The 26,486-nt window shown below is 35.5% G+C and overlaps 2 protein-coding genes across 19 annotated transcripts; both read left to right on the top strand.

Annotated features, from left to right (window-relative positions):
- Window positions 1-2,923: 2,923 nt before the first annotated feature.
- On the top strand, window positions 2,924-8,061 carry LOC140147127 (uncharacterized). The gene is made up of 3 exons (XM_072168906.1): window positions 2,924-5,703; window positions 7,313-7,571; window positions 7,945-8,061. The coding sequence occupies exons 1-3, from the start codon at window positions 5,519-5,521 to the stop codon at window positions 8,059-8,061; spliced, it is 561 nt and encodes a 186-aa protein (XP_072025007.1). The 5' UTR covers window positions 2,924-5,518.
- A 675-nt stretch (window positions 8,062-8,736) lies between these two features.
- Window positions 8,737-23,308, top strand: LOC140148247 (uncharacterized). 18 transcript variants are annotated; one of them, XM_072170125.1, is made up of 16 exons: window positions 8,737-8,798; window positions 9,823-10,988; window positions 11,980-12,015; window positions 13,383-13,418; window positions 13,738-13,773; window positions 14,035-14,112; window positions 14,529-14,588; window positions 14,943-15,002; window positions 15,638-15,697; window positions 16,015-16,074; window positions 16,427-16,486; window positions 18,747-18,821; window positions 19,528-19,767; window positions 20,705-20,821; window positions 21,490-21,744; window positions 22,628-23,308. In XM_072170125.1, exons 2-16 carry the CDS (start codon window positions 10,983-10,985, stop codon window positions 23,045-23,047), a joined length of 1,599 nt encoding a protein of 532 aa, XP_072026226.1. In that variant the 5' UTR covers window positions 8,737-8,798; window positions 9,823-10,982; the 3' UTR covers window positions 23,048-23,308. The 18 variants fall into 18 exon arrangements, with proteins under 18 accessions (XP_072026226.1, XP_072026227.1, XP_072026229.1 ...); XM_072170126.1 differs by lacking the exon at window positions 13,383-13,418 and adding an exon at window positions 12,336-12,371; XM_072170128.1 differs by lacking the exons at window positions 11,980-12,015; window positions 13,383-13,418 and adding an exon at window positions 12,336-12,371.
- The last annotated feature ends 3,178 nt before the right edge of the window (window positions 23,309-26,486 follow it).

Below are 26,486 nucleotides of genomic sequence, written 5' to 3'. Positions count from 1 at the left end.
ATTTGTGTATTTTGGACAGTCTAAAATTTTGCTGAATTGTAATTTTAGCAACATTTTTGATGAAATCGGCTGTGTTTACTTCTGAACTTCCATTGCTTTACACTGTGTCATGCGCCAGCTTAATCCGACTAGATTTTGAATGCAATGGTCTCTAGCCTAGAATGTGAAGCTATCGGTGAGCAAATTCTTGGCTAGAGTTCTCGATCAAGTACTTCTTGGCCAAACTGGAACATGCGAGTTGCTTCCATTTAGTGTACTACTACTAAGTGTAAGGTGCGTTTATATTTTCGTCTGTACCATGCTATGTGCGCGTGTGTTTATCGCGGAGCCACTAGCATTTATAGTGTTCCAGTTTGGCCAAGAAATACTTAATTTGATTATAGTGCGGTATATACAGAAGAAAGCATGCATGCGCCTGATTACATTGAAATTTTTGCGTAGGTCTACACAAGTTACATTGCTTACACATTTTTAGAAGTAGATATTTTGCCTATAGTGTATAATAGTGATTAAAGAGACGGTCATCTAACAGTCTGCTGGTCTGGAGGTTGTGGGTCTGAATGAGTTGCCGGCACATTCCCGTGCCTTTTAAAATTTTGGTTGTGTGCTCTTAAAGTCATAATGTACGATATTATAATACGAATTTGGTTAATTTTTTTCAAACCTGATTTTTTGGCATATTTGTAATGTTTACACATGTCACAACTTACACCTAAATGGAATCAGCCAAATTTGTTGTGTTTGTAGGTAAACAGAGCAAAGTTCGACATAAAGTCATAATTCAAGATTTATGACTTTATGTCCTCCTATAGAAGTACGTGTTAAACGGCCAAAATAACAAGCAGTGTTTCTTTCACTTTATCTCGTTTTTTCAGCTCAAAATGGACAGAAACCATTCCTGATAAAGCCGTATAAAATTAATGTTTTGGTTCTCGTCCAGAGGATTTTCATGAATTGATGAGGGAGGGATGTGTGTTTTTTGTGTGTTTTTTCAATGTAAAATTAGCATTGTCAGTAGTTTTCGGTCTTCTCCAACAGTGCTCGAGGAAACGATGAGGCCCTTTTTTTCAAATGTGAGATTCTGAGGGATAAACCCCCTAGAGTACCACAAAAAGACTTGGAAGTGATGCTTGTTCTCTACTAAACTTATTTATATGTATGAAGATTTCATAAATCATTCCAAAGTCTAAAAAATTGAAAAATCTAAAAAAAAAAAAATCTGACAAATCCCAGAAATTGAGGAGGCAGGGGACGAGAACCAAAATATTAATTTTACACGGCCTAATTATTACTAGTATTATTTCAGCATTTTGAGTATGTGACATGATCTGGTCCATGGGGGCCAAAAGGAGGCATTTTTGAAAATTGAGTTACTATACCTATGACCTTATAGTTATACAAACATTAGGCTTTCATATACTGAAACAACCAAAGGTCTAGCATACTTGGTTCTAAAGTTATGAAGTTTTGAGATGTCTATTTTCTTATGTATTCTATTGTTTTTTACTCCATTGTTTTGCCTTTATCTCAATTTCAAATTTGCCGCCTTTGGCCCCCATGGACCAGATTGTGTCACATATAATGACAGATTTAAAATTTCAAGGACATCGTACATTAATTTTCCTTTAGCTAATAGGGATGTGTGTTTATTTGTTGTCTTGTTTTTAATTGTAACACTTTGGGTTGGTAAACTTTTCTTTCTTTCTTTTTATGTGTTTTCAATTATTCCTTTTTTAGCGAGCAGGCATTCCCCAATGTGTATGTTCATGTGCAGGATGCGTAGCCCCATTACCTACCGTAGTACATGTATAATACTGGGGAAACGATTAAGCATCAGTAAGGATCTCCTGTACTTGAGTATACGCCACTGCCTCAAATATTCCTTTCTTTCTATTACTTATCCTCTTGTAGCGAGCAATCATTCCCCAATGTGTATGTTCATGTGCAGGATGCGTAGCCCCATTACCTACTTTACTTGTATAATACTGGGGAAACGATTAAGCATCAGTAATGATCTCCTGTACTTGTGTAAAGTTGTGTTATATGTATAATAAGTATGTATGGTTTTAACCGCCATTTATCAGATCGAATTCCACCCCAACACATTCCCTTGATTTTTTCAAGTTGGGTTGTGTGCTGGTTGGGATTTGTATTTATTTGATGTCAATTTTATTTCTTTCTATTATAGAAAAATATTTAATTTGTGTACGTCGTGGAACATATTTATATACTCTTTATGTGGCTACAGCGTATTAAGCTGTTGCACGAGATTGCAATCATGCAATGTGTATATGTTCATGTGCAGGATGCGTAGCCCCATTACCTACTTTAATTGTATAATACTGGGGAAACGATTAAGCATCAGTAATGATCTCCTGTACTTGTGTATACGCCACTGCCTCAAATATTCCTTTCTTAATTTCTATTACTTATCCTCTTGTAGTGAGCAATCATGCAATGTGTATGTTCATGTGCAGGATGCGTCGCCCCATTACCTACTTTACTTGTATAATACTGGGGAAACGATTAAGCATCTAATGATCACCTGTACTTGTGTATACGCCACTGCCTCAAATATTCCTTTCTTTCTATTACTTATCCTCTTGTAGTGAGCAATCATGCAATGTGTATATGTTCATGTGCAGGATGCGTAGCCCCATTACCTACTTTATTTGTATAATACTGGGGAAACGATTAATCATCTAATGATCACCTGTACTTGTGTATACGCCACTGCCTCAAATATTCCTTTCTTTCTATTACTTATCCTCTTGTAGTGAGCAATCATGCAATGTGTATATGTTCATGTGCAGGATGCGTAGCCCCATTACCTACTTTACTTGTATAATACTGGGGAAACGATTAAGCATCTAATGATCTCCTGTACTTGTGTATACGGCTAATGCCAAAAATAATCCTTTCTTTCTATTACTTATCCTCTTGTAGTGAGCAATCATGCAATGTGTATATGTTCATGTGCAGGATGCGTAGCCCCATTACCTACTTTACTTGTATAATACTGGGGAAACGATTAATCATCTAATGATCACCTGTACTTGTGTATACGCCACTGCCTCAAATATTCCTTTCTTTCTATTACTTATCCTCTTGTAGTGAGCAATCATGCAATGTGTATATGTTCATGTGCACTGTGCAGGATGCGTAACCCCATTACCTACTTTACTTATAATTATACTGGGGAAACGATTAAGCATCTAATGATCTCCTGTACTTGTGTATACGCCACTGCCTCAAATATTCCTTTCTTTCTATTACTTATCCTCTTGTAGTGAGCAATCATGCAATGTGTATATGTTCATGTGCAGGATGCGTAGCCCCATTACCTACTTTAATTGTATAATACTGGGGAAACGATTAAGCATCAGTAATGATCTCCTGTATTTGTGTATACGCCACTGCCTCAAATATTCTTTTCTTTCTATTACTTATCCTCTTGTAGTGAGCAATCATGCAATGTGTATGTTCATGTGCAGGATGCGTAGCCCCATTACCTACTTTAATTGTATAATACTGGGGAAACGATTAAGCATCAGTAATGATCTCCTGTACTTTGTTTGTGCTTAGTGTATTGTATGTACATTGTATCCTTGACTGCCTCCATTAGTACCATATCCAGTTTCAACCGTGGTTTTTAAGTTCAAGCTTGTGCCCTATATCTTATTGTGAGGGCATTATTTCTAGTGATATGAAGGTGGTAAGTTTGAATCCTGCACCAGCTCTTTGCTGCCTTGCTTTTTTATTTCAAGTTGCTATTTGTTATCTTGTTTAATTGTAACACTTGTGGGTTGGTAAACTGTTCTTTCTTTCTTAGCACAGGTCTAGTGATTGAGTGAGAGTGACGATATTGACATTCACTGAACAAACTGCAAGTGATTGGAGTGATGGTCATATAACAGATAGTGCACCTTGCACTTGCACGTGTCTGTTGAATGCCATTACTTTCATCACTAAAATTTTGTGATGAGAGTAATGATATCCAACAGGCAATAGCAAGTGATAGTGATTGGAGAAATTGTTGTCCAACAGACAGTTGGGGTTTTAGTGATGAGAGTGATGGCATCCAACAGACAAACTGCAAGTGATGGCTTTGGAGATGGACAGACAGTTCAGGTATTAGTGATGAGAGTGATGGCATCCAACAGAAGATGTCTGCAAGTGATCGTGATTGGGAAATGGTCATCTAACAGTGTGTGACTATTCATCATGCAGACAGACAGTGCAAGTGATGGTCATCAAACAGATTTTGCACAAGTGATGGAAATGATCAGTAATGGTCTTGTTGCATGCCATGTAGTAACAGAAATGCAGGTCATTTAAATTATATTGCAAGTAACATCCAACAATTTTCGAAAGTGTTGGTGATGGGAGTTACAACTCATCATCATGGAAGACTTTTCTTTTCAATTATGGCCATGGAGCCTATCGGCAAATTAAACCTGTGCAGTGAAAATGCCCCCTTAGTGTGTAATTTACTTCCCTTAAGTTAAGCACCGAGTATGCATAAATTAGTTTACAATGTATATTATTCTTTTTTAAGTATATTTCAGGTGCAGTGGATAAGATTCCAGAACAAGAGATGCAAAATGGATACACATGTTTATCTCACCTGCTACCAGCACTCGGCTTCAAACAATGGTTACATTTTCCTTTTCTCATTGTTAAATGCAAACATACAATTTCCCAGTATTTGCATGTTTAGCAATGGAATAACGTTCTATAACCCTACAAGCATGGAACATCGAAATTAGACCTAAAAATGTTGAAATTTCAGATTCAAAGCCCCTGTTTTGTTGGGGCCGCACACCTCTACCTAAATTAAGTTGAGTTCCCCTCCCCCATTTCAGGAGCTCATTATCATTGACTTACAGGTGTATTTCTTTCAACCTAAATCATAACCTTGCATCTTCCTCTCTTACATTTCCATATCCTCCCACACTAACCATTTTTCTTTGAACCATTCAACAAAGGTTGGAGACAAGAACAATCACCTGTAAGTCAGTGTTACTGCCTTTAAGGCAATGTGATGCTCTGGATTGTATCCATTCTATTTGTTATCTTTTGTTTTGATATATCATAAATCAGGTGATCAGGATCAGGACTCCTATTCCTGTATTCCTCACCACCTATGATACATGTATATTTGCTAGATTTAGATTTCTACTTTTCCTTGTGGAGTATGTTATTTGCTGTTTTAAACCATATATTACAAACAGCAGTTATCATCTTACATAAGATAAATTTACACAATTAATGTTGACAACATTAATGTTATGTCACCCTGCGCTGCAGAGATAAATGTCAAGAAGCATGTGATAAAGGTCTACTATTTATATACCGAAATCAAACAGGTCTGAGAACTTATATTGTTATTATGTAAAATCTCATGTGGTTTATTATCACTGCTTTAGTGCAATGTAAGTATCACTGACTTGAAATACAACATGACATACATTGTTGGAATGTCAATTGTCAATTTTGTATCCAATATGAGGTATAAATGCACAATTTCTTGCTTTTTGATTTGCAGGGAGAATGTCAAAAAGTACCAGCAAGCGCAGCAACAACTGTAAGGTATCTGTGCCGAAGAAAATACTCAGCAGCTGGCAAGGCTCTTGCCAGGATACCAACTGCTAAGACAGCCCTATCAAAAGGTTGTATAACCACAATAAACCAAGAGGCTAGGTACACATAAATATTTTTACATCAATCTAAAGTGTGTATAAGTATCCACAGCTTAACATGTATCACAGAAAATTTGTATACGTAACCTCATCGTGCAATGCTCTGCATAGAATCAAGGGGGTGACACTAAATTCACTGTTGTTTTAAATGCAAACTGATGACAAATCCTGCCGGTCTGCTGGTTAGAAAATGAGGACAGTTATTGATTAGTTATGAATAATTTATATTCTACCACTTGTATATGATCATGTTAATAAGGGGTGACAAACAGAGCCGCTGTTTAAGTAACATGCTTCAAAGCGCATCTGCTATAAGGGCAGGGGCCATTATCCATCAGGCACCAGTTTTTGTTTGTTTGTTACAGAAAGACTACTAATTTGAATTTTAGAAGGGACTGACTATTTACAATAGTAATGTCAAAAATAGGAATTGCTGCCAATAAAAGGAGTATTTTGTGATCCTAGCATCCCCTTTTTATGGCATTTTCATTAGATATCAACGAAAAATGCTTATTCAAAATTTCATTTGATTCCGATTTATGCGTTTGTGAGTTATGCATGATTATGTGTATTACACTGCTCCATAGACAATGTGTTATAATTTTGTTCTGGTATACCAGAACGAAATTCAAATTTTACGATATCTTTGCTAAACGAATTAATCTGCAAGAAATATTTTGTACATAAGCATTTGGTAGCCAGAGGTTTCCAGTGGTATAAAAATCTCAACTTTTTGGAGAAAAGTGGGGGATGATGTTGTGGATCACGAAATGCCCTTTTAATACAAGTGAATTATGGAACAGTTGAAGTATTGAAGGCAAGAAAACCTTTGACACCACATCTGACCTTCCACCATAGCACCGTATTTGTCTGTATGTTCGTATTCGAGCAGTGGCGAGCGTGTGTTATCACATGGGTGGCACCGACCATGATAAGGATGCACGGGTATGATTGGGGGCACAAGCCCTTTTCCGCCATTTTCCTATGGGATTTTAAAAATTTCTGATTGTTTGGGAGGGGGGCACATGGCCCCAATGTTGCTATGACACTACGTCACTGTATTTGAGTCCTCCTATGAAAAACATTAATCTGTACTAATCAGATATAATATTATTTGGCTACCGGCTTGAATGATTGATTTTATAAGTAGGTAAAGAAATCCCAATTGACCACAACAGTGTGACAGTAAGTATTATGCACCAATGATGCCAAATATTGGTAAGTCTAACTTCTGGTCACATGATGACATATCACGTGTTCAGGAAATCACATGGGCCAACAGTTGAAGATTCAAGGCATGTTAACATAGTTAATTGTCATTAGTATTCTCGATTATTTTTTTTTTGTTACACGCTAATTAACATCTCTTTTAAATGCTGATAAATCATGGTTTCAAATAATAATGCAGAGGGTGTCACACAATTGAATTTCACACCACCAGACTTAGCTAAGATTTCAGAGCTTTCTGCATTTCAAAATCAAGTTAATGTCAAAATTTACACACTTAATCCATTTAATGATACTTAGGAAGATGATTTGAACTGATGACCTTGTGTGCAAGCACCATATTATTTGACTACCATATATATACTTTCTTTCCCCCTCTGCAGATATTTTTGTAAGACAACTAAGTACAAAGGATTGGGGGTTTTTCCTTTCAAAATTGAAGACGCAAGTCAAGAATTGGAGGAAAAATGCCCAATCCTTTGTAGTTATCTTCGGGCGGTTGGTAGCCCCACTGGGGGGAAGAGGCTAACGCCGAAGGTGTATGCAGCAGCAATGCTGCTGCTTAACACAAGAAACAACCGAGTAAATGCTTTGCAGAAGCTAGTCGCCCTCCTCCTGTGGAAAGGTCAATTAAAGTCTAATGTAAGTAAACATCACTTGTAATGAAAATTCTTGTTTTTTCCTTTAATTAATTGATTCTTGAATGTTTTCTATGAGACAATAGAGTACACCTAGACACGTATTGATCTGTGTGGTTGCACATCATTTGGATTGTGCGTAACATTGTTGATCTGCTCGCCTTTACCTTTACCATATATAACCAGTGTGCCAAATTGCTCTTCTTGAGACACAAGCTTGTATCTATCGCTTGATAGAACTTGGATATTGGTATCTCTTGTGAATTACATACCAGACTTGCTGTTTTAAGCAGCAAATTATATGAGCAATATATTATGTTTTAAAAATGCAATGCGATCAAGCCAACTGACTATTTAACTTTTATGTTGATATACAGATGTTCAAGAGGCTACGGATGTTTGGCATATGTGCCTCCAGGGCTGTTGCGCTAAGGACGGTGGATGTGTCCATTAAGAAATACGACCAAAAACTACAGAGATGGAGGAGGCAATAAGCTTAACAAGAGAGTATAAAGGTATCTATGAACAAATCATGGCTTATACCTCATACTGTACTGTTGTATCTCTCATTTTTTGGCATATTTGCGATATTTGTATATTGTCATGTACTACAATTACACCTAATTTCAAAACTAAATATTGTCTAATTAATGAGAAATGAATTCAGTCGTGTATGGAAATGTTGGATCTAAAGCGTAATAATGATAAAATTGGATGTACACCAAATATTTGGTTGGAAAAAATTACTGTTAAAAAATCCCAGATTGATGTTAAAAAAAGCACACACAGACCCCCTTTATACTATAGTCAAATGCAGCAAACCTTTGACGAACGCGACTACCGTGATGTTGCAAATTCGGCACTAACAACGCGTACGGTTGATTCATAAATTTCCACTCGGCAACAGCAGATCGCCTCAGCAGCCAATCAGAGACAAGTGCGGCGAATGCAGTAAATACGCGATGTGTATTTCAAATCTGGCGCTCATCAAAGGTTGACTGCATTTGACTATACACCTACTTCTCAGTTTTGTGTGATAACCAGGTACACAAATGACAACAATTTTAAATCTGTGATTGCTGGTCAAAATTCAAATAAACTCCTCTACGCAAATACACATGATCGACTTTTTATATTGTCAGTGTCACTGTTTTATTTTTTATCCTGTCAGTCTCCCTTTTCAGTAGGGGCGAATGAGGAGGTTGAGGAATGGATCGATGTTCCAATAGAGGTATGTTCTTTATTTAATGCTGCAATATAATTGTGAAATGTTTAACTTTTTCTGATATGTTAAAAGGATAAACATTTGTAGTGTGTATATTATAATTGCTCCAAAAGGGATTAATAAAATGGATCAGATGACTGAGAATTACTACATTCTTTATTTCAACAAGCCAGACTTCTGTGTACATTTTATACCAATTGTAGAATGCTACATGTTTTAGAATATTTAATCATGATATTAGCCTGCCGTCGTATTATATTATCATGGATATTGGGGTAGCTTCAAACAGCTCATAAACAAGACAAATAGTAATGATATGCTCACAGATTATACGTCAAGACGTAAGATGAGTAGCGATATGTACACAGTTTATACGTCACCGATTCAATGATTCAATAAGGCCCAAAAAATTGTTTGCTTGTTTTCACCGACTGACCCAAAATTGGCTACAATCAGGGTCTTGGATGGTTTTTTATTACCTTTTTTGTGTCTAAATTTCATTTAAAGGCTAAAGTTGGCCGACATTTATCAAGAAGAAAATCATTAATGTAACCTTGTTGTAACATTTACAACTGTCCATTCCTGCATCAATTTTTCTAATAAACTTAGCATCTTATGCCTGCAAGTATGCAGTTGCTCTAATTGAATCCAAATTTATCTATGGTGTATCTTGCATATTGAAGGTCTGAAGTGAAGTATTGATTTATCTTGCCACATGACCATTGTCACAGGCCTCAACAGTACACCAGAAGTGAGTCATTAAAATATATATATTTTTCCGACTGACCCACCTACCCCAAAATTCCCACTGAAGGGCAAGGAAACATTATTTTGGCCTAATACACACGCACGCAATGTGCTGAATAAAACCGGAGATCTTTGGTTTTATTATAAAAACTTAAATTTTACTGAATTAAAATGCAGCTTATGATCTTTATGTCTTTACAGAATTTATGAATAATAGCTCCAGACTTGGAAAGTGTCTTTTCCATGGCATATAATTGTTCTTTAAACCATTGATTATTTTCAGGCAAACATTGAGCAAGAAGACAATGATCAAGACATCCAGGTATAGCTTTTTGTTGTTGTTGTTGTGTTGTTCAGTCCATATGAAATAACAAGTTAAAAAATTCAAAGTAATATGATAAAATAAATTGAATTGAAATGTGCGGAGTTGCATTTGAGTAAAATGAAGTGAACTGAAATATTTTTATAATGAATTATTAGTAATATCGAAGCCTATTGTTAATTCATGGGCATATATGTCATTATTTGTGATGTGATCAAGCAAAATGAGTCTGATGTTGATCAAAATCAAAATTCAAAATCTCATTATATAAACCATTCTCTCAAGCTCCAATTTGCTGAAAACCATAATTAGACTTATGGTTCCAGAGATATGGCCATTTTAGTGTTGCTTAATACATTAAAATACAAGGGAAGTTGAATACTATTATTGATTATATCTCAAATTCAATATTCCCAACATCTGACTCATTTTGCTTGATTGCATCACATTTGCTTAAATTTATTTTTTTAAATAATATTTATCACAGTATACATATAATAATATTTCATTAATTTTATATATACATGTACCAGGTAATTGTTTTCATGATAAACGTTGATCTGGACAATTTTTGAGTTGTCAAATTTTAATATATGTAGTTTTTTCTATCAGCAGATATTCTCCTAGTGTTGACATATTGAGAAAAAGGTTGCAGTAAGTCAAAATGATCCATGCATATTGCCAAGTATTCACAAATTTGGTAAAACTAATACTCTAGCTTGACATGTCTCAATTGTCTCATCATCATCAGTTAAACAATTTGCAGTGTTCCAGCAATTAGGCTTGTGCTTCAAAACCAATACTCTGACTTGAAAGATCTCGTCATTGGTTAACTGTGTGCAGTGTTCCAGCAAATTGTAATGAAAATGCCTCCATATGTGATTAATGTGGTGTTATGTTTTAACTTATCAGTTAAGTCAAATATTAATCTTGAATACCGTTAGAGTATGTGTTATGTTTGTATTAAAAATAGCGGCTTATCAATATTATTTGATGACTTCTAAGGTTTTTGAAATAATAGTTTCAGATTTGGAAAGTATCTTTTCTAGAGCATATGCTTACACCAATTTATACACATTATTCATTTACAGTCAAACACTTCAGATGATGAGGATCTTCACATGCAGGTATGTTTCATTTGATTGCTTTTCATATAAAGTTGAAAACATATGAGCAAAGTAAGGCTAATAAAATGTTGCATCGGTGTAATCTGACTAGCCCTAAAAATTTGTGTGCATTGCCAAATATTCACAAAATGCAGTTTCTTAAGGATTGTGAGTCACAACCAATACTCTAACTTCCAGCAAATAAGCCAAATCGCTATTGTAACTTCCTGTTTTTTAGGACACTTTGCCCTTTGACCTATCTGGAAAATTCCTGCGTAAAAAATATAATTTAAAACTTGTTACTAGAATGAAAAACAAAGTGCCATTTTAAAAAACATTATTATTAATTGAATTAATTATTTAAATATTTTTAATGATAACATTAGAACAATAATAAGTAAATTATTAATAATTACAGCAATTCTCCCGATAGGTCAAAGGACAAAGTGTCCTAAAACTGCAAAAACTGTCCCACAATGCATTGCAAACTTCCAATGCCGATTGGGCTTATTGTAATGAAAATTCCTGAACCTGAGTTCCATTTTCCCCTTAGTTTCAAAAAGCCAAAAACCAATGAAACAGGTCTTTGATAAATGTTCAAAATCACTCAGTCAACGTGCAATTCTATGTTCTTACTCAATTTTTACTCAAAATATGACCATGACTGGTCGATTTAAATCAAAGTGCCGTCTTTTAGACCATATTTTATCGTTTTTGTGCAATTGTTTCGGGGCGGGTCCCTGTCAACTTTTTTATGCAATACTATTTCTAATTTATAATATATTATTATTATTGTATTCCTTTATAAACTGCATTTATATGTTGTATTGTCCTGTTGTTTAATATGCCTGCGGATGTTTGAGCCTGGTCATGTACCTTCTCAACACTCCTGTCTGGCCTTAAATGTATTCTTTTCAATATATCTGTTTTATGTGTATTATGAATAAAATTGAAAAATGAAAAAAAATAGAGCATATGCTTACACCAATTTATGAACATTATTCATTTTCAGTCAAACACTTCAGATGATGAGGATCTTCACATGCAGGTATGTTTCATTTGATTGCTTTTCATATAAAGTTGAAAAGATATGAGCAAAATAAGGCTAATAAAATGTTGCATCGGTGTAATCTGACTAGCCCTAAATGAAAATTCCTCCATATGTGGGTAATGTAGTTTTATGTTTTAACTTAGAACTTATCAATAAGATCAAATATTTAATGTGGAATACCTTTTAGAGTATTGTTATGTTTAGATTAAAAATAGCAGCTTATCGATACTATTTGATGACTTCTAGGCTTCAGACTTTAAAAGTGTCTTTTCTAGAGCATATGCTTACACCAATTTATGAACATTATTCATTTTCAGTCAAACACTTCAGATGATGAGGATCTTCACATGCAGGTATGTTTCATTTGATTGCTTTTCATATAAAGTTGAAAAGATATGTGCAAAGTAAGGCTAATAAAATGTTGCATCGGTGTAATCTGACTAGCCCTAAAAATTTGTGTGCATTGCCAAATATTCACAAAATGCAGTTTCTTAAAGATTGTGAATCTCATCCAATTTGTTTGAATGAGGAATACTATGGGAACCAGCCCCTTTTGTTAGAAGTCACATGTGAGTGAAGTGGATAACCTCCATAGGAAAAACTAACATTGCCAACTCTGCTGTATCGATACTTGGGCTGTAGTGATGTCAAGAATGATCGAAAATGGCTGCCCCAATACCGTGTCTTCCCCAATACCGAGAAATTTAAAGATATTTTGATTTATTTCTTTATACAATGAGGTTCTTTGAAATTTAAATGAACCAGTTATGTTTATTAATTCATAAACAATGATAATTGGGCAATACATAACATGACCGGCTGATCCATTTAAGTCAAATATTTATGTTGAATACCTTTATAGAGTATGTGTTTTGTTTGTATTAGAAATAGCGGCTTATCAATATTATTTGATGACTTCTAAGATTTTTGAAATAATAGTTTCAGGTTTGGAAACTGTCTTTTCTAGAGCATATGCTTACACCAATTTATGAACATTATTCATTTTCAGTCAAACACTTCAGATGATGAGGATCTTCACATGCAGGTATGTTTCATTTGATTGCTTTTCATATAAAGTTGAAAAGATATGAGCAAAGTAAGGCTAATAAAATGTTGCATCGGTGTAATCTGACTAGCCCTAAATGAAAATTCCTCCATATGTGGGTAATGTAGTTTTATGTTTTAACTTAGAACTTATCAATAAGATCAAATATTTAATGTGGAATACCTTTTAGAGTATTGTTATGTTTAGATTAAAATAGCAGCTTATCGATACTATTTGATGACTTCTAGGCTTCAGACTTTAAAAGTATCTTTTCTAGAGCATATGCTTACACCAATTTATGAACATTATTCATTTTCAGTCAAACACTTCAGATGATGAGGATCTTCACATGCAGGTATGTTTCATTTGATTGCTTTTCATATAAAGTTGAAAAGATATGAGCAAAGTAAGGCTAATAAAATGTTGCATCGGTGTAATCTGACTAGCCCTAAATGAAAATTCCTCCATATGTGGGTAATGTAGTTTTATGTTTTAACTTAGAACTTATCAATAAGATCAAATATTTAATGTGGAATACCTTTTAGAGTATTGTTATGTTTAGATTAAAATAGCAGCTTATCGATACTATTTGATGACTTCTAGGCTTCAGACTTTAAAAGTATCTTTTCTAGAGCATATGCTTACACCAATTTATGAACATTATTCATTTTCAGTCAAACACTTCAGATGATGAGGATCTTCACATGCAGGTATGTTTCATTTGATTGCTTTTCATATAAAGTTGAAAAGATATGAGCAAAGTAAGGCTAATAAAATGTTGCATCAATGTAATCTGACCAACCCTAAAAATAGACTTTCAAATAATAATGATGCCACAGCTGTTGATATCATAGACAAAAAAGTAATACATGTATAGGATATATTTAGTCAAGTAAGCTACATTGTAATAAATTTTCCTCTACAATTAACACCACATATAACATATTTTTTTGTTTCGTTTCATTTGCCAGGTTGAAGATCACAAACATGACCATGCCTATGCAGTGCCAATTAGAAGTTTGAAACAGAAACATGAAGACCATGCTCATGTATGTAATTCCTCCAATTGTGATATTATAATTGAGAAACAATATATTTAGTTGAATTAAGCTTGCATCACATGATTGAAGTACAAAAGTGTGCAGAACAATAATAATATTACACACAGTATCATTAAATGTTCTTTCCAAGCAAAATTTATTTGCATAATCAAAGAGATTGATGATGTGTACATTGAGTATAAATTTATACCTGGCCTGACCCTCAAATGCAATCTTAAAATAGGGTAATCGATACGAGATACTCAGTATTTTAAAGGCACATTCCACCAGATTAGGACCCAGTTTACAAAAAAATGAAAGGGAAAAGCGCCCCCCTCAGACATAAAAAAACCCAAGACACCACACAGTGTTTAACCTGTATATTAACTTGATATGAAATTATAAATATTTCTCATTCATAACAGAATGGCAGTGATGACATAGCAGCAGTACTATCACCAGATCCTGATGTAGAGACTAACAAGGTAATTATTTGATTGCAAGTGGGAGTGCATTCAGATTGGATATAAAATTTCCTCTATTTGATGTCCAAAAGGTGAACAGTAAAATTGTAATTTTGGTTTGTTGGGATGAGTGGCCTTTTGGGTGTTTTTCTTTAAATCTCTCTCACCTCGCTCTCTCTTTTCTTCTGTATAGATGAGATTAATTTTGTTTATAGTTCCCATGCTCTCCGTTGGTCTGAGATGAAAATATAAAAACCACTAAAACAACTATGTTCAAGTGGCCCCCATGACAAAAAATGAAAGAGAAAACTGTCAGGTGAAACAAATTATATATTACCTTGATATGTAATTCTTAATATTTCTCATTCATAACAGAATCGCAGTGATGACATAGCAGCAGTACTATCACCAGATCCTGATGTAGAGACTAACAAGGTAATTATTTGATTGCAAGTGGGAGTGCATTCAGATTGGATATAAAATTTCCTTTATTTGATGTCCAAAAGGTGAACAGTAAAATTGTAATTTTGGTTTGTTGGGATGAGTGGCCTTTTTAAAATTTAAATCTCTCTCCTCTCTCTCTCTTTTTCTTCTGTATAGATGAATCCAACGAGCCAAATCATGGTCAGATTTTGTCGGCCATTATTGGGTCCCCGCAGCACCAAACTGGTGTTTTGACTGCCCCATTGGGTGGATTGAAGCCTCTTAAAATTCGATATTAGATTCCTTTGTGTTGTAAACCGTCATCATTCTTTTGTCTATGTGTAACACGGGTGATAGAATGCAGTTTAAAATACCCTCCAAGGCCGCATCATGTCACATTTTAGGTGAGATGGAGCCGACGGGGACCCAGCTATAGCTGCCATTGAGGTGTAGGAATGTGTGAAATTGGATTTGTCTATTAATTGTGTTTATATTTACCATGCTCTTCGTTGGTCTGAGATCAAGTAAAAACCAGTAAAACAAAAATGTTCAAGTGCTCCCACAAAAAAATGAAAGAGAAAACTGCCTGTTTAAAAAAAATTATATATTACCTTGATATGTAAAATAACATTTCTCATTCATAACAGAATGGCAGTGATGACATAGCAGCAGTACTATCACCAGATCCTGATGTAGAGACTAACAAGGTAATTATTTGATTGCAAGTGGGAGTGCATTAAAGTGCAGTAAAATTGTAATTTTGGTTTGTTGGGATGAGTGGCCTTTTTTGGGTGTTTTTCTTTAAATCTCTCTCACCTCGCTCTCTCTTTTCTTCTGTATAGGTGAGATTAATTTTGTTTATAGTTCCCATGCTCTCCGTTGGTCTGAGATAAAAAAATAAAAACCACTAAAACAACTATGTTCAAGTGGCCCCCATGACAAAAAATGAAAGAGAAAACTGTCAGGTGAAACAAATTATATATTACCTTGATATGTAATTCTTAATATTTCTCATTCATAACAGAATGGCAGTGATGACATAGCAGCAGTACTATCACCAGATCCTGATGTAGAGACTAACAAGGTAATTATTTGATTGCAAGTGGGAGTGCATTCAGATTGGATATAAAATTTCCTCTATTTGATGTCCAAAAGGTGAACAGTAAAATTGTAATTTTGGTTTGTTGGGATGAGTGGCCTTTTGGGTGTTTTCTTTAAATCTCTCTCACCTCGCTCTCTCTTTTCTTCTGTATAGGTGAGATTAATTTTGTTTATAGTTCCCATGCTCTCCGTTGGTCTGAGATGAAAATATAAAACCACTAAAACAACTATGTTCAAGTTGCCCCAAAAAAAAAAAATGAAAGAGAAAACTGTCAGGTGAAACAAATTATATATTACCTTGATATGTAATTCTTAATATTTCTCATTCATAACAGAATGGCAGTGATGACATAGCAGCAGTACTATCACCAGATCCTGATGTAGAGACTAACAAGGTAATTATTTGATTGCTAGTGGATTTGTATTCACATTGGATTTCAAAATTCCTTTTATTTTTTACCCAGCTGTGCACATGAAAACCGAGCAAGTCTGCTGAGATTAAGTAGTAGAGGGTCTACATGTATGCTGGATAGCCTTGATTCAAGGCTTCTGCCTTTTTCTTCTTTTTAAAAATCACTTTTGAAATTGAACATGAAACCCAGATCAATGTTTTGTCTGAAGTATTTCCATGTCATTCCTGGTTGTCATTTTATCCATGCACTGAGCATGCAGGGGCCTGTGGGTTCATATGACCAGGGCACAGTGTCAACACCCTGTATTATAAATATTTTTTTCCATACCGCTCAATACTCCATTGAAATCAATATTCTATTATTGACACAGATAAAGAAAGGTTACATATGCATTGTGTTATAGGACGTGCACCTGGAACTTAACTAAATGGGCTAAATGCGTTCCTTTATACCTATAAAGTATAATTGTCATTCTCAAAATTAAATCAAAATTAAATATATCTCAATTTTTACATTGATTTCAAATTTTTACATTAAAAATGCAGTAAAAGTTATCCATAGCAAGCTGCAAGGCCCCGCTAATTAGTGTACTGCATTACGAGGGAGTGTAATGGAAAAAAAAACCTGTTTTTTTTTCTTGTAATAGAAACATCATATGGGGTACTAGAGCATGCACAGATCGTAATAATGTGTAGAATATATAAACGCTATGGTATCTCATATGATAGTCATGGTATGCTTAGCCTGAGTCGCTCGGCCTATCTCAAACAAAATCGCGATGTGTAGCTGTTAAAAAACAAGAGGATTCGCTGTACTATCACAGCAATTTTTAACACAAAGATATAGGGATGATGACGATGTGCAGGGTTTCATTTCCCTGATCTGACCTGGGAATCCCTGCTGGCTGATTACAATTCAAGCTACTTGCAGTTCGCCATTATGCCCTATGTGGGGAGAGCCTCGAACTGGCAGCATACATGAATGGGAATTGACCCAGGCATAACGTCTGTGTAAGGTTACGTAATTCGTCCTTTCATGTATGCTGCCAGTTCGAGGCTCTCCCCGCACATAGGGCATAATGGCGGAACCGTGCAAGTAGCGAATAGCATCAAGCACACTGTATACAAGAGACAGGGTACTCTCACACTAAAAGGACAGTCCCTTCAGTTCAGTTTTAAGCAGAAGCCTTGGCAAGTTTGTAATTAGATTAAATCTACTCCCTATATAAGTCAATAGAGGTTGTAATATCCACGTTACTCATGTGTGACTTCTAACAAAAGGCACTGATTCCCGTAGTATTCCTCATTCAAACCAATTCAATGCACGACCTCAGAGTTACTTGCATGACTTAGGCGGGGTATGTTGAAACAGTCATGGTTGCACATGCAGGCACTTCTTTTGAAAATCCTAAACAGGGTATAGTAGTCGTTGATATAGTAAACTTTTAAATATGCTTCCAAAGTAGTGGCAGCCAATCAGGAACAGCTGCTATGCTGGTCACTGATTTCTGGAAATGACGACTACATGCAAGGTGTATGCAAGGTAGTTGAAAAAAAAGAATTAATATCATGTGATAATTGTGTGTCCTGCATGATTTGTTGGCAGCAAAAGTTTGTTTCAAGTAGGGGTAATATTGACAACAAAATCATTGCACAAAAACAAACTGTGTCTGCTTATGCCTTGTGTATGTGTTTTGTATCAATAGGGGCCTACCTACAAAATAATGGAATGATCATACCAGCTGATAGGTTTTGAAACAAACTTGCTAGGTCTCCCATGGTGTGTTGCATAATCAAATACCAACTTTACAAGTCCTCTTGATGATGCTCTATGTATGTTGTGTGGCAATGGTTTATGGTCTTTATACCAATGAATATAATAAAGAATAATTTATAGCAAAATGCATCAGTCTATAGAAAGCCTGAGGACTTGGAGCAAGTCCAATGCTAGACTGAGTAATTCACATTGCATGATTCATTAAAAAATAACTGGGTACATTATATAGGACCCTGAAAATATTTGGCTTGGTATAAACCGAGTTTCGGTCCATTACATGGTTTTTGAGTGTGTTTTAGTTCAATAAAAGCAAATATACAAGTAAACAATAATCAGTGGCATAGTAACCCCTTGATAAAAATTAAACAATAAAGACCCCCTCCTGACCAAAAAAAATCACCACAAACTGTTAATTTGTATGTTTAATACATTATATGAAATTCTTAACATTTCTCATTCATAACAGGATGATAACAGTACCAGTGTTGACATGCAGTCACCAGGGTCACAATCCCAACAACCAGATCTGGACAATAATCAGGTAAATTTTGTTTGCAAGTGTATGTTGCATTGAGATTGGATTTCAAAGTTCCTATCTTTTGTAATCCAGTGGTGAACAGTAAGTTTATGCTTTTCTTGATTTGTTTAGATTAATGGCCTTTTTTTCTTTGATGTTTTCTTCAGATATGCCCTCCCCCATCTCTCTCTAACTCTCTTTTCTTCCATATACAAGGGTTGTCACATCTCTGTTATCGTACATGTGCCAAGAAATTGAAATTGCCCATGATTATACTCTTACATCTTGGCTACAAAATAAAAGTTATTTAACTAAAATGTTAAATTGCTTTATTTCTGTTCAAAACCAATACATGTTCTAAATAGCCTTCTTATTAACCCTTTTCCATAATGTTGTTGACTTTGATCAGTGCACACTTATTGGTTCAAGTCGTATTAATTGGTTCATAAGTTAAAATCAAATAAGTCGCAAACACAATTTTTGTATTTTATAAGTATTTGAGAGGTTATTTAAATAAAACAAACTGGCAAGCATAGAATCGGGATAAACCAAATGCACAGACAGTCCTTGGGCACGGCTAATGCTTGAACCCGAGACCTCAGTGGTGCAAGGCGAGGGAACTACTGCTGCGCCAACTCGCTCTCCCATAGCATGTGTAACAAAATAATGTGTCAATTACGTTAAATTGTACACGAACCCTATGTATAATACTGTTATCTTAACATTTCAGCTTCATCCGGGGTACCAGGTTGTGTTTGACAACGTCAATATTTACCAGAAGAGGCGGCACAAGACATCCCAGAATAAGAACGAACAGCACAACCTGGTGCAGCTGTATGCGGTCTTGGACCGCATAAATTGTGAAGATCTACCGGATGAAGCTCCCATATTGCCAGATGTTAGGGAGTTGGGTCGTGATACCTGGTGGCTGCCTGCCACCGAACAACTCCAGATGAAACAGGAGATTGAGGTAAGTACAATACAAATACCACACAATTTTGATGCACAAAATAGGCAAAATATCACAGTCAGCTGTATAAAGTGCTCAAACCATATAGGCAAATGAACAGGTTGCAAATCTCAGACTTCTATTAACAATTAGGCTATGCCGTACACAATTTTGATAAATAGAAAACGATATAATTAGTGTCGGTAAAAGTGAAGTATGATCGCGAAACCACAAGCAAAAAGATGAACTTTGGATTTTGAGCAGGACTTTGTACCTAACACGCACTGACACTGTCAATCATACTCTCCATCTATTTCATCACTTGTTCTAGTGTACTTTTGTATTCCCATATTGATCCATGTTGTTTTATGGGTTAAGCACTTCTGTGAGTATTGGAACTGGTAATTTTGGCTATCAAACTTTACCTACATCTAATGCCTACATTTGCTGTTTTTTTCCCCCTTCTGTGTACTGTCTAGGCTGTATTTTATTTGTTTCCCCTTGTCAAGTTGGTGTACCTTGCCCTTTATCTTTCCAAACACTGTAATGTTTGTAGCATGGTGTAAAACAAATCTATTTTTTAATATAAATGTACGCCTTTTGTGCACACACAATGCTGTTCTGCAATCGTGGACTTTTGGTGTTCATGTGCATCCACTTCCACTCAGTTTTAAGTATACAAATATAGATTTTCAATGGGAGTGCCAGACAAGTATTGAAATCTCTTTTACTTGTCTGATGGCAAATATGATGACACTCTCAGTTTTGTTAACAGGGCTGTCAACTCTCACGCAAATGTGTGAGTCTCACACATAAGGTCACTTTCTCACGGTCTCACGCCAAGGTTGTATAATCTCACGCCTAGGTAGTAAATCTCACTCAAAGAGCTGTAAACTTGTCCACAAAAGGCTTCATGTATTGTCATTTCATTTTTTTCCGAAAAATTTTATCATTGTAGGTGCTGATCAGTCGAGTAATTACAGATTACCTCAAATGTCTGAAGCATCTGAAACCTATTGTACAACAACACATTCCCCACAAGAATTCAACACAGACCGTTATAAAGTCTGATGTGGTAAGTATATTGGCATCACAGGGAGATGTAGAGGAGACTGGGGCGTGTTCGCCAAATTTATTTCAATCTCACCTAGAGAGGGCAATTCTAATGTTAGAAGGCTATAGTTTTTACACTTTAAAGCAGTATGTTGTAGCTTTATACTTCCACATTTGTAAGAACATTGAGCTTTCAGTAACGGCAGGAGAGGGGAAATAAAAATCACGATGCGAGGGGTATGTTTGCCCTGATAAAAAGAAAAGGTTATAATGTTGCATAATAATGATAAAATTAATGCAAATGTTTAGTAAAGGGTATTTTGGGCACTCATTCTCTTCCAAAGAGTGTACTAAATTTATTGGAGGGGTATAATGTAAGCTAATAAATGTAGAGGTCCAAAATGAGCAAAGTCTTTATTGACAATTTCAGTAATTAAGGTTTTAGGGCATACATGGTGGTATGAGTAATACTGTTACCACTTAACTTTACAAAATATGCTTGGATGTAGTTTTACCATGTTTAAAGGTATTATTATTAATATTTTGCATAATATGCCGATGGGGCGAATCCTGGGAAAACACAAATTGAGGTCAAAGATCAAACAAAGGGCGTTATAAGGGTCGTGTTCTTTGAGCGCAACTATGACTTTTAATAAATTGACTTTAAATTTTCAATACCTCAAATTTCAGAATAAATTGGGCCTCCTTAAATTGGATGAGATGCAGAGTGGAGACATGATTGAAATTATGACTACAGTGGAGGATCAATGCTGTCCCAAGACAATGGAAAGGCTCTACCAAATCCTTCTTGGGGGTGATGGCCTGTCAACTTTCAATGCGTGGAGCGCTAAAAGAGGCAGGGCAGATGGCTTCAATGCCACTGACAGCCTGGCAGGCATCATCCCCAAGCCAGAAGACTGGCACGAGGGAGTGATATGTCTACAAGTAAGTCATTTCATTGTGTTGTGTTTAATAAATTGAGATCCACATGCATCAAGATTAACAAGTTCATATTCCAGCTTTGACATTCCAATTTGACAAATAAAAATGGATCTTTTATTTTTATAAAGAAATATCATTTCTGTTCGTTAACCAATAAAAAAGTGTTGGTATGGCGCCTTTCACATGTATCAAAGCACTTTACATTTATTCCACTGTCGTTAGAATATCAGCTGACATACAATGCCCAAGGCATGCTCATACCTTTGGGAAACGCTCAATGGAAAATATTCATAACAGCTTTCTATTTCACCACTGGTTAAAGAGATTCAAGTAAGGTAAAGAGCCTTGCCCAATAGTACAGTACAGCACGATGGTGCAACCGGGACTCAATCTGGTAGACCTCTTACCGCTGCACCACTGTGCCCTGCTAATTGCTAGCAAATAGAATATAAACCCTGTCTAACTAAAAAGGAGATTGATGCAGCCACTCATGAAAATGACAAGCAATATGAGACTGGTGCACTTTATATATCATAATAAAGATATTTGATGAAACTTTTACGATCACCTGGATCAGTTTCAAGTCTATTCCAGTCTTTAGAGACATCAAGATCAAGAGCTGATAGCTTTTTATATATGTTTTTATATACAAGGTACAAGTGTGAAGTAGTATATATTCATGTCCTATGTGCACCCATTTATGTTGAATAATTTTTGGTTGTTTTAAATCTTGGCAAGATTGGCTGCATTTGGGGGGTGTATGTACTATAGTTTATTTTGATTGATTCTAAAATGGGATCATTTGTTCACTGTAATTTACAGTAACATTTTGTTCTATTGTATTGTTTGTAATCTTTGAAATATTACTGGTTTCCTTTATTTACAGGATGTGTTCACTTATGGGTACATTCACAAATCAACGTGTGAGAAGGGTACACTCTACAACCTGCGCGAGGTATTCGACAGGCGTGGAGTGAAGGCTTCCGCGAAAAATGCAGTGAATGACAACAGGGAATTCCTCAAATTCATCACCCATGGTTATGTAGTGCTTGCAGCAATGCAAGTACTAGGGATTGATGAGTTTGAGGAATCTCCAGTTGGCATTCCATCCCAGCAAGATCCCGTGGAGGTGAGACAGGCCTATCTACAGGAAATATCTTCTGCTATTGTAGATAGGTTTGTATTCCCACACGGGTTCTTCCATCTGGTAGTTGTTCAACAGATCATCAGGAAGATTACAAGTACAACTACATCTGTGCTCTCATGCGGGAAGGACTCCTGGACATCGCTAGACTGGATGCCGTAAGGGAAGGTGATGGTGAGCGTATCATTCGCCATTGGCGATATGATTTTGTCCATTTTCATGCCTATAACCACCCAAATTACAGGTTGATATCCTTCCATATGATTGCTCAGATTTATGCCCTTCTCACCCCTAGGATGGCTGCAAGAGTGATGCACAACAGGACAGTGAATGTGCATGGTGGTGTTGGCCACAATATCTCACTGGATCTCTTCTTGGAGTTCTTGAACAAGGATGTCAAGGACGACTTGAAGAGGAGTGGATCCATCTTGACACCCAAACTGTTGGAGAGGGTTGGACGTTCCAAGCAAGTATTGGATGAACTGCTCCACATCTTTGATCATGAAGTGGAGCTGTTCACAGGTATAGGTAGGCATAGCAGTCCAGATTGGTCAGGTGAGGTGTCCCAGATGGTGACGGATTTGAAGGATGAAAACTTCTTCCAGATCCATCCGGGACGGATGTTCCCATCATTTCCCAAGTTTCCAATGAGTAAGATTCAAAATATGGATCTTGCAAAGTTGGAATCTTGGGTGGCAGTGCAGTTGACTCAGCTTCATCAGCAGTCTTTTGTGATGAAGCATCAGAAATGAAAACAAAAATGTAAGGAAGTATTTATATGCTCACCATCACCTCCCTTACGGCATTCAGTCTAGCCAAAATTTCTGATGTGTTGACTGTACATATAACATCAAATTCAAATTTGCCACATGATTGGAACTACTCTCTTCCAGGTCTGGTTTTAGTTTCATTTTAAAGGCACACCTAGCACATACAGCACATTACAGTGATATTTTTGTTTTGTTCTTGAGGAAAACAAGAACATAATAAAGTATTATATTTGAAAACAACAGCAATTCATGTTCTGTATTACAGGTATGAACATCTGTTTATTTAATAAACAATATTATATAATACAGACTGACTTTCTTGTTTCTAAAACTAATTTGTGTTAAAATGTTGCTGCATGTGCACATAAAATGGTCAATATGCATTTTAGTCGGAAGCCTTTTAATGTAGTTGTGCTTGTAATCTTCCTGATGATCTGTATGGTAAATGCTAGATCACAATCATAAGAAAAATTAATGAAAGTCATTGACCATTTTATGCCTTTAAATGCAATGAGTAATTGCATGCCTTCAGATATCAAACCAATCTGTTTGGTTAGTCTTTCTCATTCTCAATTCAACTGCATTGCATGATTTATTTCATCATTTTATCTACAAAATTACCATTTTTAACAATTCAAATTTCACATGAGTGCGCTTTCGACTGTTACATATGAAGATTCATCAATGTACTGCATGAAATTCATATTTCATATTGAATTAATTTTACAAACCATTGAAGGTCTGATAAAAAGGTCAAAAATGTTTAATGATTGCAATGCTATGTCATCTAATTTGAAAAAAATCATATTTCAAGACATCAAACAGTTAGGGTTAGTCATTATGGTCCATTACAGTGAGTATTGATGATGCCACACACACTGAATACAGGGGAATTTATCCAGGGTTACCTGGGATAAATATGAAGTTTCCTCTAAAATTACAACAACAAAAAAGTGTGCAATCATTGTCATGAATACAAGCCTACAATTAAAAAGAAATTGTAGCAAAACACTGTTGAATTAAGCATACACACTCACTGAACTGTTGTTGCAAAATATTATGTATATATATATATATATATATATATAAAGATCCTTTTATCCATTGTCTTGGGACAGTATGGGGCGAGTATAATTAATGTACAATCCATCAAATACTCTTTAATGGCAATTTTTCAAATCAGGTTCAGAGCCACCATGGCTTTGATGCAGTCTGTTTTGTAATATGAATGGTTATACACTTTTGAGAGTAATTGCAAGTGTTTTAGCTAGACATCACGGTGTGTTCTCAACACTTGTAAATTGAATGAGTTTCAAAATTAGTTATAAATAGTAACAGAGAAAGTTATGTGACCTTAAACTGGGTCGCAGTAACATGAAGGCTAACAGTTGAAATTAGGGATGGCTTCAAACCCGATTGCTGCGATTGTGTATGGTTTCTATTCTGTGATAAAATAGAACATGGTTAAACAGTTGCATTTTGCCAGGTAGCCGACAGTCAAGTTTTTTTTAAAGCAACACTTTAATGAACAACCAGTGAAGTGTAGAAATCATGTGTTGAAGTACTTTATCAAGGTAAAGAAATGTTGACAGGTCGATTTATTAAAATGATGAACACTGACAATTTCTAGCTATTTTTATATTCACTTCATTTATTGGATAAATTATACTCGCCTCAGAGTAAGCTGGCAACATTGTAATACCAACACACTTTTTTTGTTTTTTATTATGTTGCATCATCACGTCTTTAGATGCTTGAGGTTGTCATTTTGCTTGAGGATTACACCTCTCATTTATGAGGTCACAGATTGGAATTCATTTTGTCTTTAAAAATTACAAGTTCAATATGCATATATACCACACCCTCTACCAGAGTTTTTGCCAAAATGATGTATTTGTATTGGAAATCGGAATGTGATTAGTCACATCATAAAATAGTGGCACATCCATCACTGAACGAGCTGTCTAAAATTGTGTGATCATGACCTGACCTGATTCGTTCATTCAACAAACAGGTCACACTTGTGTCAGCAAATGTGAAGGAACATTGCTGAGAACTGCAAATTATAAAAACACATGCACAATATCTCCACCCATATGATTTTTCTCCATGCATGTATGCATACTAAAAATGGTATTAAATCCACTGCCAGCTTACTCCCTCCACTGTAGTCATAATTTCAATCAGTTATAAAGCCCACTTTCTAATACTAATCTACTACAATTACATATCAAGGTGCCCCTAGAGCATCTTCTTTTCAACACAATATTGTTGAGAGTAAAAGCCAAGTTGTATATTTTCATACTTTCATTCTGTTGCATAATTGTTTAATTTTGTGTTTATATGAATTTCCAGTAGTAGTAGTAAAAGTGTATATCTTTCTGTACATATAAAATTCCTTATTACTATGTCACTCTTGCACCTCCTAATCCACATATTGTTGTTGATAGTTTAGTTACCCATGTTGTATCTTTTATAAATATTTTATACATTCTACATGTAGTAGGCCTACACAGCAGCTGAAAGGATATCCCAATATGCTCTGCTGTACCATAATAGAAAATCTGCATGTACCATTAAAATATAAATAAAGTCCCTCACTTTAACTTTCAATTACTCATATCAGAGAAGATTAGATTTTGTTTGAACTAAATGACCCCTAAAGTATTGTGAAAGTATCCATAGCTCTCAATGTATTTGCAGCTCCAACTTTTATTTGTATACATTTGCTATGACAGATCTACTTCAATGCATAATGGGTAAATGGGATATCCTTTAGCTGCTGTGATTCTATTGCATACTTGTCAATTTTATATGAATTTCAATATTTT

Source organism: Amphiura filiformis, chromosome 3 (genome assembly GCF_039555335.1).
Source record: "Amphiura filiformis chromosome 3, Afil_fr2py, whole genome shotgun sequence".
Taxonomy (NCBI): domain Eukaryota; kingdom Metazoa; phylum Echinodermata; class Ophiuroidea; order Amphilepidida; family Amphiuridae; genus Amphiura; species Amphiura filiformis.
Note: the sequence above shows the minus strand (reverse complement) of the source record. Positions and strands in the feature narration are given on the sequence as shown.